Source organism: Magnolia sinica, chromosome 13 (assembly GCF_029962835.1).
Source record: "Magnolia sinica isolate HGM2019 chromosome 13, MsV1, whole genome shotgun sequence".
NCBI classification, from domain to species: domain Eukaryota; kingdom Viridiplantae; phylum Streptophyta; class Magnoliopsida; order Magnoliales; family Magnoliaceae; genus Magnolia; species Magnolia sinica.
Window position 1 is genome coordinate 991,043 of NC_080585.1, and position 19,403 is coordinate 1,010,445.

General features: G+C 40.2%; 2 protein-coding genes across 3 annotated transcripts; one reads left to right on the top strand and one right to left on the bottom strand.

Annotated features, from left to right (window-relative positions):
* The first annotated feature begins 620 nt into the window (after nucleotides 1-620).
* On the top strand, nucleotides 621-6,203 carry LOC131222323 (uncharacterized). Its single transcript, XM_058217350.1, has 4 exons — nucleotides 621-763; nucleotides 5,300-5,700; nucleotides 5,793-5,909; nucleotides 6,025-6,203. Exons 2-4 carry the CDS (start codon nucleotides 5,338-5,340, stop codon nucleotides 6,100-6,102), a joined length of 558 nt encoding a protein of 185 aa, XP_058073333.1. The 5' UTR covers nucleotides 621-763; nucleotides 5,300-5,337; the 3' UTR covers nucleotides 6,103-6,203.
* A 1,284-nt stretch (nucleotides 6,204-7,487) lies between these two features.
* Nucleotides 7,488-18,743, bottom strand: LOC131222322 (uncharacterized). 2 transcript variants are annotated; one of them, XM_058217348.1, is made up of 8 exons: nucleotides 18,450-18,741; nucleotides 15,755-18,350; nucleotides 15,504-15,662; nucleotides 15,124-15,312; nucleotides 14,847-15,041; nucleotides 9,383-9,481; nucleotides 8,672-9,292; nucleotides 7,488-8,175 (listed from the first exon to the last, which is right to left on the bottom strand). In XM_058217348.1, exons 2-8 carry the CDS (start codon nucleotides 18,287-18,289, stop codon nucleotides 7,813-7,815), a joined length of 4,161 nt encoding a protein of 1,386 aa, XP_058073331.1. In that variant the 5' UTR covers nucleotides 18,290-18,350; nucleotides 18,450-18,741; the 3' UTR covers nucleotides 7,488-7,812. The 2 variants fall into 2 exon arrangements, with proteins under 2 accessions (XP_058073331.1, XP_058073332.1); XM_058217349.1 differs by having other exon boundaries at nucleotides 7,948-8,204; nucleotides 18,450-18,743.
* Nucleotides 18,744-19,403: the final 660 nt, after the last annotated feature.

Genomic DNA, 19,403 nt, shown 5'->3' on the forward strand with positions numbered 1-19,403 from the left:
GGGTAATAACTGATCCAAGGTGGGCCCATTAAGCGAAAGGTGCAGACCCTTGATTGGATTTGGACCATCCAAACGAACACACAGAAATGTGCCATGTGTCAAAAATACATGGACCCAACGTCTCCAAATCAAAGGATGGTCATAAACAACGTGGGCAGCAGATCCAATTCACACCACCAACTGGACAATCCAGATGCAATGCAAAAAATAAAGGGTGGTGATTGAGTTTCTTCTTTTTTCGATTTTCTCTCATTTAAAAATTTTGAGTGTTTCTAACCTTACTCGCACCCGTTTACAACGCTCCTTACTCGCGGGTGCTTATGTATATCGCGCATGCCCATGCGATCGAGACGCTCATCACGTAAGGCCCACATGAGGCGAAAATATCACAAAAATCAGTATTTCCAGTCAATCCTAACCAATCGATCTTAAGATAAAGATGGACGGTTTTGGAATGTTATGAATTTCATCTCAGCCGTCCATCATTTTCTTCAAACCCGGATGTTATAAAGTTTCCAAAAATGCTGAAACTTTAGCCGCATTCATATTAATAAGTAAGGAATCCATCCTGGTGACCGTTCAGATTCTTCACATGTGTCCCATGTTCTCACGTGTGCCGCGAGTACCTTTTGTTTTATATTTTTTGAAAAATGAGGAGCTCCTTTCTTCTTTTATCCTGAGATATTTCTCTGCTGCGCAGAAGAACAATATCAGCTTGAGGTGTACGGACTCTCCCAACTCGTTCGATTCTTTGGAAATCTCTGTAAGCTTCGATCATCTGTTCTCTCCATTCTCTCAACTGATGAATATTCTGAAATGGGTTGTCTTTGTTTATAGTATTTTCCACCAAAGGAATGTTTCGTTTCTTCTTTTTCACTTGAATGCACCTTGAGAATCTCCATTTCAGCTCTGAAAACATGCTTCAATTGCAAGATGCTTTGTTTATTAATGAGTCTCTTCGAATCTGTCAATTGGATTGGGTTGTGATTAGAAGAACCATTTTCTTCAAAAATGAAAACATCAAATCGGTTGAATTAAGGCATATTGCAAATTTTCAATAGAAACCCATGTAGGATTTTATTTTCATTTTTTAGAAATTGCTCTTTATAACTTGCTTTTCCTCTATCAGCAAAATAGATTTCAGGCAGTAAGTGGAGTTTTTTACATGTGTCCACACGCACAGACGTTATATAGGTACCGAATCAAAATCATAATGTCTGTGCACCGACCACGTATGGGCACAGACCAAAAATCACACTGGTCATATTCTCCTAACCTTATGAATGGCTTTCTAGAAATCATCGACTCCCAAAATCCAACAGAAAATGTCCAGTGGCAAAATAGCTAGTTTGGGCTCGCCAGTTTGTCTCGTTCACAGTGGGGCCCACTATCTGGACCATTTGGATTGAGGGATTGCACATATGATCTGCCATACTCGGCCAGAGAACTGTAAATGCTAGCTGGTTTGTCATGTAGATTGGATATTTCTGGGGAAGTGGATTTGAAAAGCCCGAATCAAAAGGATATCTGTTTGTGGGTTTTGGCAACGTATGCTCTTCTTCAGTGAATTGCGAGGACTTAAAAGAGTTGTTTTCAATGTTTGAAGTAGTCTTTGGTCAAAGACATAATGATGCAAAACACCCTCTCAGTAATTTTGGAAGATGAAATGCTATGTATTGATATCTTCATTCTTCAATGAATTGGGAGGACTAAAAAGAGTTGTTGGAAGTATTTTGATGTAGTCATTGGGCAATATTCAATGACATCCACTCGGAAATTTTGTGGTGGGTGGCAATGAGAGCTAGGCGCTTGGTTATTGATTGGGCCTTGTGCTTTCTTTTCTTTTCTTTTTCTTTTTTTATGTTGATTGTAATCTCTTTTTGTAAATATTTTGGATGGTTGGCTGGTCCTTTCCCTGTTATATATTTTTCTGGGCCTTTCGGTGCTTTCTATTTATAAATGTTTGCCATTATCTTTCAAAAAAAAAAAAAAAATTGGTGGATGAAATTCTAGGTAGTTTGTTCTGCAACTCAAGGTACACGCTATCTGCATCTAAAGGAGCTGTGGTGTACGAACTACTAAAGAAGCGGTATCTTTCATGTAAGATGTGGGCTGGAGCATTTGGACCACTCAAAAGTGTTATGGGGTTGAGGATACTAGATTATTGAAGTGATCTTGCCGTAATCAATTGCAGTTGTTGAAAGAATGTATGCAACTGGTTAGGAAAGGAAAAGAGAATCAAGCAAGGGTGAATTTAGTTGCCAAATTGAATTATTTTGTTAGGGTTTTGTCCCAATTCAATTGAATTGTGGTGTGGATATAGATTAGTCTTGATATTGTTCTTGTCGTGAATCCAATGCAACTGTCATGACACTAGTTAGGAAAGAGTTTGTAAAACCCAGATTCTATTTTTCTGGAAGGGATAGCTCAAAGTATGATATTTGTGAGAAGATCTTCCTATTTAATGTGTATGGTCTGTCAAAGTTCTCTATACGATTTGTACTGTTTGCAGCTCATGTAAACCAATTTGATCCTATCATAATATCATGAGTATAATTTCCATCTGTCGGTGTTTCTGGTGTCACTTAATAGAGTTGAAAGCGACATGGTGAATGTGAGAGTTTATATGGATCTTATGTTAAAAGAAGTAGCAAGTTCTTCATCAATGTAAAATGAGTCTGATGTTAGAATGTAGAAGCATTTATGACAAATAGAGTGACTTACAAATCAATTTGGTAGCTGAGCAGATCCAATTTCTTATTCCACGGACTTTCCTTTTCCAATTTCTTTTGGGAGTAGTTTAGTGTCCAAAGGTTAAAGGAGGCACACATGTTGTCATTGTTATGATGGAGTCATGTATTAACAGACATAAAACAAACTGGACTGTTTGAAACTGCCAACTGGGGCCTGCTTGGACGCAACTTCCACATAGGGGTTTTCCCACAAAAGCGTGTATCGACTTTGCCATTCGATTTTCCAAAAATCAATGCAATTGGTTTTCAGCAAGTAGGCATTTTAGCGTCCATTTCAACCAGTGGGGGATCAAATAGGGTTTGCGGAAGTGCATCCAAACACAACATGAGAAGGGGTTTGGCTCAAAACAGTGTTTGGGTGTCAAACACCCCTTTTGAGGGTGCACCCAAACAGACCCTTAGTAATCTTGGAGGATGAAATTGTAAGAAGTTGATTCTTCGATGAAAAGTGCCCTCTTCAAAGAAGATCATTAGATGTTTGGTCATGGGAGCCCTACTATTTTTAGGTTTTGAATCCAAGCTCCTTGTATTGTAGTTTCATTGCAATAAATCGATTGATTCATTCATCAAGATGGATAGAGATGCATTTGAGTCCTTTCCAATGTTTGTGAGATGGCGATAATTCTGAAAAATGGTAAAAGCCGCAAAAACCGGCTGGAAGTGATAGAATCTGGCGAAGGAAACAAACGGTGAAAGAGATTGAAAAAAAGAGGACAGACAGTCATGTCAAGCTACATTTGATTTGGTCAACCAAACCGTTGATGTGCTGACAGATTGATCCTGGTATCAATCTAGTCCTGGATCTGGTTGTATTTTAAAATAGAAGCATTATTTGCATTAGTTTTTTAGAGAAGTAGAGCACTAGTGGATATGGTACGTGCAATGCACTTGGATACAGGCAAAGTGGTTTGCAAGAAGTGGGAAAGAGCCAAAGAGGGGTGGAAAATTGATTGTCAAAAGAATTTCAATACTCTGACAGAGTGTGAGGGTTGACGTTCATGCAATTTGAAATTGTACACATGGCATACGTTGGCTCAATCTGACCCTCTCAATTTGTGAGAACCACATTAGATAGGTATTACTTTCCAAAATTCAAATTGATTTAACGTTTTCAGTCTCCGGTTAATAAGCATTTATTTATTGAATTTGGACCATCGACTGATTTAATGTTCATGCAATTTGAAATTGTACACATGGCATGCGTTGGCTCAATCAGACCCTCTCAATTTGTGAGAACCACATTAGATAGGTATTACTTTCCAAAATTCAAATTGATTTAACATTTTCAATCTCCGGTTAATAAGCATTTATTTATTGAATTTAGACCATTGACTGATTTTGTTCTGCCATCCAGGAAATATTAACCAATCAACAGATTAGAAAATTAAATCAATATAATTTACTAATTGAGATCCATCTGAAACCAAACTCACAATTTGAACAGTTTAATTTATAGTTTTCCATGTGTACAATTTCTTAGTGCCCGTGTATCGGCCATTTACTCTGCCTAAGTATTAAAGTTTTCTCTCTTTGTGAAAAGGAGGACAGCTTCATCCAACAACGCAGTCTTGACCTTGCTGTTCTAAATTACCTAAATACCCTCCTCCCTCCCCCCTTTTCTATGCTACATACCCTTCCCATGCCCTTTGAGGGCCAATTTGAACACAATTATGCAATTCTGCAAAAGGGGGATGCAGGCCTGCAAAAGGGCCAATCAGATTGGTTTTCATTGATTCAGCATTTTAGTGTGTATTTTGGCAATTGGGATGGTGAAATGGGGGTTTGCGAAGTTCATTCAAATGCACATTATATATATATATATATATATATATATATAGAGAGAGAGAGAGAGAGAGAGAGAGAGAGTCATCCTCACCTGCGCACCTACGCACGTGCGCACCTTTGCACACGTATCATGGGTGTCTAATCTGAACGGTCCATGTGATGCGGAATCCCATGAAACCCCAGGGGACAAATTTTCACCCTAATCTAAAATTCTGATGGGCCATAGCAAAGAGAAATGCAAATCAAGGGAGGAAACTGTTTTCATTTGTCATGGCCCACCAAAGCTTTGGATCAAAGTAAAACTTGGGCTCGGGGGGTTTCATGAGGTGCTGCTTCACATGGACGATTCAGATTTTGGATCCCCCTCACGTATGATGGGTTCTCAAAAAAGTTCGCACCAGTTCCGTGCGAACTGGTGCGCAGGTGAGCATTTATATATATATATAATAGATGTTTATCTCCACACCATAGAATGTGTAGGTTGGAAGCAAACTCATGGATAGAATCGCTGCCCTTTCAAACTGGAAATCTGCAAAACAAACACACACACACACACACACACACACACACACACACAGATGTTTTCCTCTCTCTAACACCTTACCATAGACACATGTTATGCATCATGTAGGAATAGATTCCCTTCTTGTTACCCAAACAATTGGTTTCACAACAGGATTTGACATTCATCTCCTCATTTGCATCATCGCTCATTCATTTGTGCATTCTTCTTAAAACTTCCCCTGGATATTCTTTTACAGGTCCCTACTTCAGTCAAAACAAAAAGGAAACGGAGTTGATGGCTGCCTCAATATCTCTATGCACATCAAATCTGATCAGTGCATTAAGCACACACAACCCAAGGTACCTGAGATTGAGGCCAGAAATATTATTTAAATTCTCTGGTCTTATTTCAAAAGGAAGCCATCGCCATCAAGTCCATCAGGCTGGCAAATCATTCCGTAGGCTGAGGGTATTCGCTGTAACTAAAGGTTCAGCAAAATCGAGCCAGTCAGAAGAGAAAATTCCTTCTTGGGCTAAACCAGATTCTGATGAGCCGCCTCCTTGGGCTCGAGATGAACTTAAAGATGCATCCGGACAAGCCTTCGAAATCCCTTTCTATGCTTATTTGCTCGCCTCAGCTGTGACTGCTATAGCTGCGGTATTGGCTTTGTCATCTCTTAACCCATATTTATCTTTGCGAACTCTACAAAACAGGTGGTTGAAACTATTTTCGAATTTCCATGACTGCAGATAGGTTCAGTTTTTGAATACGTAAATGAGAGGCCCGTTTTTGGAGTCTTGAACTCAGATAGTGTGTTTTATGCTCCGCTGCTTGGATTCTTTGCCTTTACAGGCATACCCACTTCGGTGAGTTAGGTTCTTCCATGCTTCTGGTACTCGCTGATCCATTTCTATCACATTCCTACTTGTAAATGAATAGTGGAATGGTGAGTTTTTCTTCTAATTTACCACTCTTCAACAGGCTTTCTTGTGGTTCAAATCTGTTCAAGCGGCTAACAAGGCTGCTGAGGAGCAAGACCGCAGAGACGGCTATCGCTAGAAACATTTGTGCAATGCTGCAAGCTTCCATGTTTTATAATTTGTAACTGATTCATACCCCTTATGAAATTATTTAGAAGGCTTGTATATTCAATTTTCAAATCATTGTGCATAGTATACATACTTTCAGGGCATCTGCCATTCAAACCCTAATTAAAATCAGGGGTGAACATTTTGTAACAGACTTTTTCCCCCTAAGATGACCAACCAAATAGAAAAAGCTGGGGAGCATTTAGAAGGTTTCTCAAGAGGTCTGATATTAAACGGATACATCACAATAGAAATCTTACGGTACATTTAGGTGTCATAAATAATAATTTTAAAAAAATGATTGTCAGGGGGACTATTTTTTGCCCATAAATGACTGTTGTGTCATTTGAAGACCGAACAAATGTATGAGAAACAGCTTTTGGGGTGGAAAGGGGGGAATCCCAGAAGAATGCATTTCAAGACTGGGTACAAATGCAAGGGAAATAGATATTGGGTGTAAGAGGCAGAAAAACTAGAAGCCCAGCGGTAGCAGTATCTGCTCTCAATGGCAGCCAAAATGCAAAACTGACCCAAATCCCAAACTCCCCTTAATAATCAGCAATTGACCGTCACATCTCGTGTATCTTAGTTCAAGAACTCAGTGAGTTGAACCAAAAATCTTTCTAAACAAACCACTTGGAAATTCCTGGACGACACCATGTGGGGCACACAGTGATGCACACCATTCATCCATTTTGCCAGTACAATTTAGGCTATGAGCCCAAAATTGAAGCATATACATAGCTCAAGTGGACCACACCACAAGAAACGGTGGGAACAATGACGTTCACCATTGAAACCTTCCTAGGGCCCACAGCGATGTTTACTTGCAATCCAACATGTTTATAAGGTTGCACAGACCTGGACGAATGGAAAACACAAAATATCAGCTTGATCCAAAACTTTTGTGACCCCCAGGAAGTTTTCAACAGTAGGTATTCAATCCCCGCTGTTTCCTGTGGTCTAAAACGAGCTGGGATAATAGATGGACGGTGTTAATAAAACACATCCAGGCAGATCGGTGGTGACAGGGCCACCACACCTGCTCAAAATTCCCATGCCAGCGGGTCCTGCTTAGGACTCTATGTGACTGAAACCAGGTCGGCAGCTCATAGTTACTTTTCTAGTAAAAACGCAAAAGCTGTGCCTGAGATTCAAACTCAGGACACCTCCAGAACGAGAGGTTGCATCATCTACAAATGTGCCATGCAGTGAGATTTTGTTAAATCCTGTCATTTTAATAATTATACATCTGGACTAGAGAGGATATTGAGAGAGAGAGAGAGAGAGGGGTCCAAATGCTGCATGGAACAATTTTATTATAGTATGAGATTGAAGCAACACACGATACGTCCCAAGATCCAAACAATGCGTGAAATCATCTTATTATATAAATCTGGACTAAAGCCCCAGTGTTTTCTGTCCGAAGAAAATGATTTTAAAGTAAAGAAATAATTATCTCCCTCAAGCCCAAGTGAAAATGAAAAGAGCAAAAGAAACCTCTCAAACTGCTGGCATGCCACCACAAGAAATGAAAAAGGAAAAAAATAAAAACCCAGAGAGAATGAAAGAGACCCTACCAACGGAAAAAGAATAACCCATATCTATATCTAAAATCACACCCCACTCCACCTCTCTCTCTATATATATGTGCCAATATAAAGGCCCTAATATGCTCCTCTCAGAAGCCATAGCTAGAAACATTCAACTTGAGGGAAGTGGCGTTTCCCACCAGAAAAAGTACGAGAATGAGCACGGCTACAGCAACGACCCACATCCATGGCTGCATCTTCCTCTTACCCCTGTTGCGCAGTGGCATTGGGAGAGGCTTTGTCTTCGTTTGCTTTGCTGCAGGCACCGACGATTTTGCTGGCCTTTTTGCTGCCGTTGTCAGCTTCTCTTTGATTTCAGGTTCCCTAGTAGCTTCAGCAGACATGCTACTGTCAGAAACGGGAAGGGATTCCCCTTCAGTGCTACCGCTAGTTCCATCTGCCGCAGCAGCCGCCTTCTTCCTCTCCTTCTTCCTCGTCTTCTTCTCTCTTTCCTGTTTAAAGTAAACAAGTTTATATACCGCTTGAAATCCAAAAAAAAAAAAAAAGTGAGCACAAAATCTATCTCATGGATGCCTGAACAAATGCACCAGTCATTGGTGAATAAACTAGTTGTTATATGCCGTGAATAAATGGGTGGCGATTGTCAGGCCAGGCCAGGCCAGGCCAGATTTTGAACTGCAAGTGCCAGGCATATATGGCAGGCTTATTCAAAATTTTATTTTCAGTAGGCCCAGTTCATTGCCAGCCCAATCATGGCCTTCCCATACATATCATACTAGAGATTTGACGCAGAAAGTGAGGCAGGGAAAGGAAACCCATTTGATGCAGGTTGCATTTTCCACACTGCCTCAAATGCAATTAACAGCTTGTTGGCTCAGAAGGCTCGCCAACTGCTATTTGGCTACATCCAAACACATTATCAAAAGCAAATTTTCAGGACCATTCATTTACTATAGAAACCATGCAATAAGACTTGAATATAGCTACCTTTTCTTTGAGCTCAGCTTCCTTTTGGGCCTTTAATTCAGCCCTAGCTTGGGCCTTCTCAGCATTGCGCCTCTTCCTCTCCTCTGCCTCCTTGGCTTTGGCCCTCTCCTCCAGCCGACGCTGTTCTTTCAATCTGGCTGCAGCTTCCTCTTTTCTCAACTCCTCTTCCTTCCTTGCCAGCTCCTGTTCCTTCTTTGCCAGCTCCTCTGCCTTTCTCGCCATCTCTTCCTCCTCTTTTGCTCTCTTCCTCTCTTTTTCCTGTTCTTCCATCTCCACCCTGCTGGGACCTGTCACTGGGCCAGTTTCTGCGACAATGGTTTTGGAGGATTTCTTGGATTTAAGTGTCGAATTCTTTCCTGCATCAACAGCTGGCTTTGCATCTGCTTTTGGAGCCACCACAGGCGCACCTCGCTTTTCCTGCTCTGTTTTTGAAGTTGAAGCAGCTAACACAGTAGCATTATCAATCCTTTCTTCCACACGCAGTACAGGTGGCTTCTCGTCTGGGCCCAATGACCTTCCATCCAAGGTACTCAGTCTTCTCAACGTGCTCCTCATGTTGTTCTTGACATAGTCATTTCGAAATTCATCATTACTTTTCAATAGCTCATTAATTCTCTCCACCTGGACCAGATATGCACATGTTAATTGAAATTACTAAGATCAATATTGATTGATACATGTCAAGGAAATGAAGGGGATGCACGTATGCACCTGATCAGCACAATGGCTTTGGAGCGCGTCTCTATTTCCTGTATGTGCATAATTCCAGGCTGTCCTCTTGTCTTCGTTGTACATGCGGAAATATTTATTCTGCAAATGCATGAAGTCCGTATTAAGCATTGAGAGTTTAAAGTGTCAGCCTATCTTTTTACCATAACAAAAGCAGGATTGGTGGGACTCCTAGTCCCGGAACCGGAAACAGATGTAGCACAAGAAACAAATGTGAGAAACTTCTGATTTTACAACATATGTTATAGAAGTCACAAAGATGGGTGAAATGGGAAGCATGGAACCTGGGTATTTGTGGGGAGATGGTCTACCTTGCAACTAAGATTGGGATATCAACAGATTTCATGATCTAGCGAACTTGCCATCAACTACATGTCATTTATTGCTAAAGATACATAGTTCCAGATAAACAACAGGTTTTGATAATCTAATTAATTAGTTACAGTAAATACAATCCTTCAGATACATTAATCACAAGACAACTCACAAAACACAAAAACTCCTTGAACGAGCCTGGCAAGTAATCTTCACGTCATACTAAAACAACAAACCCAACTTTATATGCGCTGTCATTAGAGATAAGTTCAAGGAGCATGACTACCAGCATATTAAAAAAGGAAGCCATGCCAGCTCAACAATGCCCAATAAAAACATGATTCAGGTCGGTTCAAAAATACAAGGATTACTTGCACTTTCCCACCTATTTAGTTGTTAGTGATTGGAAGCAAGAACTCCCTCGAAAGCTGCTATTTCAATGAATAATCGTGCTCCTATTTACTAGTATCAAACCCCTCAGTCACTAATGACCAGTAAAATAATCAACTAGGAGTCTAAATCACCAAGTGATCAGCACTAAGTGGATGATCCCTCAGCTCCTAACTCTGCAATTGCTCACTCTTCCAATTCTAACAGGTCTTGTGGAACAATGAGACAGCATAGCAATTATACAGCTGGATGAGAATTCAAACATGCAAATGCCAAGCAATCCTCGTGAAATGAGCTCCCCAAAGTGAATAAGGGAAATTACCTTGGCTCGCTTTGATTTGAAACTTCGCAAAAATAATAAATATAAATATAAATAAACAATGAAGTTGAAAGAAATTTGTATTTGCCCGACCAAACATGATAATATAAGGAAAATGTTCTAAGAATATGGCCATATTCATAATAGGAAATGGCTAGGGTAATTCTTTTGCTTCCTTCCCAAAAGGCAAGATTTTAAGTATAAAGAAATGACCATGGAGTGAAAAAATTGGAAGCTTAACTTAAATAACTAAGTAGCAATAAATCCTAAATTATAACAAAAGAAAACATTTCTGAAGAACTGTTATAAAAACCAAGACACTAAACAATTAAAGAGGAGGGAGGAAGGTCCTTGAAAGGGTTCAAATCACTTAAAAACCCAACAGCAAGGTCAAATAGTAGCCTAGAACACTGGGTAAAGTGCATCTTGAAATTCAGCTGGATCATATAGGCAACCAATAGATCTCGCAGCCCCATATAGATTCGTCACATCCTCAGAAAAAGAAAGTTCCCAAAATAACTGATGTGCCATGGGTCTACAGCCCCATCCGCTGGCATACTGTTTCAAACATTGGGGTTCCACCTGAACCCATCCTAGGAAGGAATTAAGTGCTTAAACATTTTTCAGCAAGCGGGAAACATTTGCAGCTTTAAAAATATTAGTTTCGCACAGATAAACAGGCATAATTGAAAAGCCAAATATCTTCACCAGATGCTCTCAGGAACCATGGAAATTACTGAGGCAGCAGGAGGGAAAATCCCACAACAACAGTAGCATGATGAAATGATACTGCAGGAAATGATAACAGGGCAATAAAATATACAACTGCATATGGACAGTGCACGTGATAATGAATCCTAAGGAAAAGAAAACAACAGCCAACTGAAGGGAGATAGTGTAGACAATGAGCTCAGAGCTCCATACCATACCATAAATCTTACGAGCTTGAACCAATGATGCATGCCGCACGCTCCTTCAAGATGGAGATGAGAAGGAAGATGCTAGCAAATTTCTAGGACATTGGGGTCCAATTAAACTTCAACAAGACATTGAACTGGAAAGATTTAAAAGTTCGCAACTTGTCTTGGACTAGCCTAATCTTCATGTTGCATCTCAATGAGAAGAATCCCTTTGTTTTGCAACCACCATCATCTATCCTCTCTCTGAATTTTGTTCAAATTTTGTTCTTAAAGCAGAGGATAGGATAGTCTCTTGGACATGGCATCACAAGGCGTAAGATGCTGCAGTGTCGAACTTTCAGGGGTTTTCATCGACTGCCAAATTTTAGTAGGTATTCTGATTGCCAACAAATCCATCAACTTGAAAGGAAGAGTGGAATTCCTCGCATGGTATGCATGATAATTTAGATTGGGAGTCCATGGAATATTTGATGTGCATAATGAATTTTGGCAGCAGGTGAATATAACAGGTTGATGTATCTCCTTTTCTTGATTCTAATCAACAGAAGCCCATTGGGGTTTTTCAAAACGTGGAAGTGGGATAAGACACAGGCTCCTTCTCCCTTCTTGTTCCTTATAGTGGCAGAAAGTCTTAGTTAACTTTCTCACAGGCCGTAAATATGGGTTTGATGAGATGGTTCAGAGTGAGATGGTCTCAGAGATTTCTCATCTTCAATTTGGCAGATGACACTTATATTTTTTGAAGCTGAGCAGTCTCAAGCATCAATTATTTAATGCATCATACGATGTTTGTGAAGCCAAGAAGTCTCAAAATTTCATCACTAAAGGTATTGTTCAATGTTTTGAAGAGGTATATGGCCTCCATTTAACTTTCCATGAGTGTCATACCTGGGGTCACAACTAGCAGAGGGCAGTTAAAACTATGTCTAGGGCCCCGGGATGCATGCAGTCATCACTTCGTATGAAATACCTTGGTGTTCTGTTGGGGACCACTCGAAGAGCATCTTTGATATCGGATCCGGTTCTCAAGAGGTTTGGAAGGGAGCTAAGCATCTTGGAAGAAACCTTTTGTTTGGGGGTAGCATCACACTTATAAAGGCCACATTGGCCAGCCTTCCTAATTATGTTTCAAATCCCAGCTAAAATTGCAAAGAGAAGCGAAAAAACTCAGTGGGGACTTCCTATGGGAATGTAAATATCATCCAATGAATTGGGAGTTGAAATGGCCAAAACCAGAAGGGATGGGAATTGGTATTGGGCAAATCAATGACAGAAATTGTACTTTACTCTCAAAGTGGTGGTAGTGTTTCCGTGAAGAACGGAAATTTTTATGGAGGAAGGTTGTCAAAAGTATTAGGAAATCACAAGAGGCAGGTCCACAGGCGTCATTAGAAGAGGAAGTGGTTCCTGGGTTTGGAAGAATATTTGGTTTTTGGTAAAAACCATAGAAGGTGTGAGCAAAATATTCAGGGACGGAATCAAATTTAATGTTGGCAAAGGCAACAGAATCAGATTCTAGGACTTTTGTGGGTTGCGTCAGCGGCTTCCAAGTCTATTAAATTTCACACAGAAACAATTTTCATAGAGTATTTTGAAATTCCGGGTGGTAAGGTGGTGTGGAACTTTCCGCCTAGAAGAAGTCTATTGGATGGGAAAATTCATATGTTATCTGAATTATTGGGATGTCATGATATGATATTCCTTCCCTTGGACGAGCTGAATAGAAGAACTTGCGCTCCTTCAGTTCCTGGCACTTTTTCAACCAAAGAATTCTTCAAGTCCATCACCAGGATCCAGTCATCAAATCCATCCCTTTAATGGTGGCCATTCAATCGCCACTGTTTCCTATGGTGTGGTCCACCCGATATTTAGATCTGCCTCATTTTTGGGATCATGCCCTAAATTGATCTGAAAAAATGGATGGACTGTGTCGATTAGGGGTACATGGAACCGGTAGAACCGTGGAACCGGACCGGAACTGACCAAACGGTCCAGTTTGGTCCGGTTCTAGAGTGCACCGGATCCGGTTCCGGTTCCAAAAATCAAAGAACCGATTACATCGGTTCGGTTCTTGATTTGGGGGTATGTAGAACTGAACCGATCCGTAGAACCGAACCATGGATCCGAATTGTGGAACCGAACCTGGAACCGAACTTGGAACCGAACCAGGAACCCTCTGATTGTTTCCATATTTGACTCATGATTTATGGTTTACAATGCACAGTTTGATTGTTTCCATAAATATATTTTAGCACACCTTATACAATATCTAAACCATTCATCAAATGGATCACAACATGAATGGACATGGGCTAGATTATAAAATAAAACGTGCAATTGGGCTGGATTATAAAAAGCCCAGAACCGTGGAACTGATCCGGAACCGAACCGGTTTTAACGGTCTGGTTCTGATTCCGGTTCGGTTCTAGGGTGCTAACGGTCCGGTTCCTATTCCAAATATACTAGAACCATTGGGAACGGTTCAATTCCGGTTTCACCACAAAACCGGACCAAACCGACCCGTGTGCAAGCCTAGTGTGGATACATCATGGTGGGTCCAACAGAACACCAACCAGTAACCACATGCCTATAACTATGCAATCAGCCTGCGCAGATTTTTTTTCCATTTTTAGATTTTTTTTATAATAACACATATTTACATGTAGATACCTATTTAATTCTTATTAAACAACCTCATTAATTGATGGGTATTTTCATCATTTTAGGAAAAATCATTCTTTAAACTAATGGACGTTAGTACCTATTTGACAACAACTTGATTAATGAGGCACCTTAATGAAAACTTACTTAAAAAAGGTACAAGGATGTAAATATCATATTTGTGAGATATTATTTTGTAAAATTCCCTTTAATACATTCAAGGTTAGTATATATAAAATAAAAAAAAATTTAAAAAAAGTACAGGACAATAGCAACGAACAGTTTGATTAAATTGTAACTAAAATGGATACAATGATACATACTCGTTATAAGCTCAATGAAGATGACGTCATGTCATCTTGGAGTTTTGAATTATATATTTCTCGAATAGAATTTCATTAATTGTCATAAATATGTGTCCATAACATAGGGAGCTCTTATTACAAATAAAACAAAGAGTTCCTTTTTTTTTTCTTTTTTCTTTTTTGAATTTGAAAAATGATGAATTCATTAAGCTACAAAGAGAACCCTTCAAAAAAAGCCACAGAGATACAGGGCCCAAGAGATCCAACAGCAAAGAGTTCCAACCTCTTTTAAATTGGCCAAGATTAAGAATCAACAATTAGCAAACGAGTTCTTCAAACTAAATCCCTCACAAGATCTAGTTCAAAATCAATATAAAGAATCAGATAGAAGTGCTCAAATCTAGATCCTAATAAAGTACATAATTCGAGATGAACACAGAGAACCAAACGAATGCAAAAGTATATATTGTTCATATTTCATATCCAGGAAATCAATACCACAAAATACCTGACAAAGCATATAGACAAAAGCATACCTTCTCATACAATTGTTTCTTCAGTTCCACTAAATGGTCATATGCTTCTTGACGAAGAACATCCGCATCTTTAAACTTAGCTTGCAATTCATCTAGACTTTTATATTCATCATAGAATTTCTGCTTAGCAGCTTTGGTAATGCATTCAGTTCGTGAAACCTCACTTCTTAGTGAATCCAATTCCTGTTTCATAAGCTATGAACATTGAAAGAAATATTAGGCATCTTGCAAACCATAAAAAACCATTTGAAGATTAACATTTTTCATTTAGCATTACCTTAAGACGCTTTTCAATGCTGTCTCTTTGGTTAAACGCCTCCTGAAGTTCGGCCTGCTGAACCATATCAGCAACTTGCAATTGCTTGATCTCACGGGCTTGCTTCAATTGCTTGATCTCACGTATTAATTGTTTTTCTTCTTTCAAAGGCACAGTTTCATGCTCTATCCTATGTTCCATATTATGTATCTGCTTCCAAGATAAAGTCATCAAAAAATGCATAGAATTTGATGCCCACATGAAAGCGAAAACATGGCCAAAAGGTAAAACAAAAAGGCAAATCCCTAACTTGTTTTATATGAAACATGTGTAATTTATAACAATAATAATATTGTTACTAACCGTAATAATAATCATAAAGGACTTCTGCAGATTGTTACCTTTTCATCAATCTCCTCTATGGAAGTTGCAGTCTTCATTCTGTTAATCATCAACTGGAGGGCGTCCATTTCCCGCCGTTTGGCTGTAACTGCATCACGTGCAGCCTTTTCTTCTAATTTTGCAGCTTCAAAGATTTCCTTATATTCATTACAAGTAACCTGGAAAAGAAAACAATTTTCAAGAATTGAAGAACAATAACAACAGATATCATTTCCAAACGCACAAGTTGGATTATGAAAGAACTGTTTACCTTCTTCAACTTTCTAGCGTCTTTTATAGAATCCCTATGCTGAGTCCTCTTGTCAACTTCCCGCGCAGCAATATCAATCTGCAAGCTGATATTTTCATCAACATATCTTGGGATTCTAATCATGAAAATGGGTAGCCTCTTCCCCACCTCTGCATCCACCTTCGGTCCCTCCAAAGCAGCAGTAGAATCTTCCTGGGAAGATGGCAAGGACTCATTTGAGGGAATTGCTTCAACGTCCTCGACCTCCTCAGAAATGGCTTTCTCGCCATTTGAGGCAATCGCTTTGATGTCCTCAACCTCCTCAGAAATGGCTTTCTCGCCATTTGAGGCAATCGCTTTGATGTCCTCAACCTCGGAAATGGGTTTTTCACCATCATCTCTATTCATGGACTGATCTTCACTGTCAACATCAGCCACATCCTGTGAGCACTTGGGTGCACTTTCGAAGATTTCAGCTGAGCTATCCATAGCCTCAGACTTTAATTCCCTGTCACCAACATGGCAGGCAGGGACGTCCTCAGTGCTTTCGAGGAGGTCCTTTCTAACTTGTACTTCTGATTCCTCATCAACAGGACAAGGAGGCATATTTTCAGCACTCCGAGCGAAGCCATTTCCATCTTCGGTTTCTGATTTTGAATCATCAGCAGAGCAAATAGGCAGGCCCTCATCGCTTTCAGCATGGCCATTTCTCACTTCAGCTTCTGATTTATCATCCACAGGACAAGACAGGGAGCTTTCACAATTTCCAACAGAGAAATTTGAAACAACAGTTTCTGAGCTTGTATTACTAATGTAAGCTTTCACTGTATGCACGGTTTTCCCATTTTCAGCAGGACCATTTCCAACTTCAGGCACTTGTTCTGTTTCATCAACAGAACAAGCAGGCTCACTTTGGCTGCTTTCAAGAGAACCATTCGTAGCTCCAGAGTCTTGTCTCAGATCATCAACAGGACAAGAAATTGTTCTTTCACTGCTTTCAATGGAGCCATTTCTAATTTCTACTTCTTCTTTAATAACATCAACATCACAATCAGGCATGCTATGTTCTTCGGATTCAAGAGGCTCATTTCTAACTTCAGTTTCTAGTTTGCTGCTTTCAACAGAAACAGTTAGGACCCCGGTTTCTACACTGCTGCCTTCGACGGAGGCAGCTCTATCACCTACCTCCAATTCTCCACCTTCAACAGAGGCAGCTCCTTCTCCTACCTCCAATTCTCCACCTTCGTCAGCACAATCTCTAACTTCTTTCTCTAAAACAGAGCTATCAGCAGAGCCATTTCTAACTTCCTTCTCTAATTCAGAATCATCTATTGGACGAGTATCAGTTTCCACCATCACATGTGGCTCCATCTCAAGGTCCTCTGAGGGACCATCCATGGGAATTTCATTAGCCACATTTGAAGTTTCTGCCTCCTTTCCATTCTCAAGCAGATGCAATTCAGATTCCACCTCTGAGGCCACAACTTGAGACTCCTGAATTTTTAGTTCAGAATCATCTACAAAACGAGTAACGCTTTCCAAATTCACTTCCACCTCCATCTCAATGTCCCCCGTGGGACCCTTCATGGGAATCTCATTAGCCACGTTTGAAATCTCTGTCTCCTTTCCATTCCCAAGCAGATGCAATTCAGATTCCACCTCTGATACCATTGCTTTAGACTCCTCAACTTGCAGTTCCAAATTCACATCCGACTCCATACCAAGGTCCCCCGTGGGTCCCCCAGCAGGAATCTCATTGGCTGCATTTGATGTCTCTGTCTCATGTCTGTTCTCAGGCTGACCAGATTCGGATGCCACCTCTGATACCACAACTTCAGACCTCTGAATTTGCAGTTCTGAATCATCTATACAACGCATATCAGTTTCCAAGTTCATATCCAGCTCCACACCAAGGTCCCCAGCGGCTCCCCTGGTTGGAAACTCATTGGATGCATTTGATGTCTCCGTCTCATGCCCATTCTCAAGCTGATGCAATTCGGATTCAACGGCTTCAGTGGCTGTAATTTCAGATTCCGTATTTGCTTCTGCCTCCATAGAAGGTTCCAGTTTCTGTTCATCTTCGTCATTAGTCACCTTTTCATCTATATTCAGTTTGCCATCCAAACCATCAGCGAGGACCCCACTCTGATCGACATCACAACAATTCTCTTCACAGCATTCCCCATTTTCTTCCTTTTCCTCCTTCAATTCTTCAGAGTCAACCTTCAAATCCTCAATCGGGGAACTGGCATTCGGTTCCAGTACAGTGTTTTCCCCTATGATGGGCTTCTTTTCTGCATCTTCCTTCGGATCTGCAATGTTGAGATCGCGTTCCACAGGATCGCCAGATCCTCCGTCGACGAGAACATAAGAGCTGTAGAGATCGTCTTTCCGCTCCACGATCACCTCCCCGTCCTTACCGCTCACAATGCAGTTGGAGTCGCCAGTGGCATTCGACAGATCGCGACATGGACTCGAATTCAAACCACTCTTCCCATCGAATTCGACATTCGATCCATCCAAAACACCATTGCAGTCGTTCGTGTCGGCCGTCATTTGGATCAAACCAGATCGAACGGGAGGGAGATCAAAGGAAGCAAAAAAGGAATCCGTTCCGCTGGTGAACGCGAAATCAAACCATTCAAGATCTAGTGAAATTGACGGGAAAAAAAAAAGTAAGGAAAGTGCGAGATCTCTCGAGATCAGAGGGACTTACGGGAATTAACGGCTTAGATCATTCTGGAAGCTGCAAAATGAACACCAAAACCTAGAATGCAGAAATTCCGTCGAGGAGAGAAGGATCGGAGCAGAGAGAGCGAAATCGGGCGAGGAGATGGCTTCCTTCCGTGATGGAAAGTTAATCTACGGGTTTTAAAAAGAAAGGGAAGAGTAATTAGGGTTTTGTTTGAAGAGAGAATGATGAAGGAGAGGCGTGAACGATCAGGACTGTTCTCTCCCTCAATCTCTCGTTTGAACTGGAAAACCTCTCTTAAGAGAGAGGAAAGAAGGGGGCAGATTTTTATTTTTATTTTTTTAAAATCTAAATAGTTCCTTCGCGTTAAATCTCCACCGTCCACTGAATTCAAGTTGGAAATCGCGAATCTACATTATCCGAGCCGTAGAAACTATGAAATTATGAATCTCTAGTGGATGGAGTAATTTCATCTTACCTTTTTTTTCAAAATTTACATAGACGACTATAGGATCAAAATTAATGGTCCAAATTCATTAGAGTAGATTTGGCGTATTCTATCATAATAGCAGTTTATTTTTGGCGCTATCATATATGAATTGTCTTGCCTAACAAATGAACGGCCCAGATTTAATGGGAGTGAAAATTTTTTCTCCTAATGTTACGGAAGAAGAAGTATCTGACTTTTTTAACTTTTTATTGCTAGTCGCAGTAAAATAACAGCAACGTCTACCTACTTAAAACAGAAACAAAAACAAAAAGAAGAATTTTATTAGGAAATGGATGCGGTGTCCCCACCATTGGATAGAGTGGGTTCCACCAGTTTTACATCTTGGATGATCATATGAACCGTTCATTTTCTCATTACTACAATCATGATTCATTGATAATGTTGACCTTTGTATCATCCATTTCAATATTAGCCGTCAAAAATTTTATTCCAAATTAATTTTGGACATGGATTTCCTGCCAAAGACT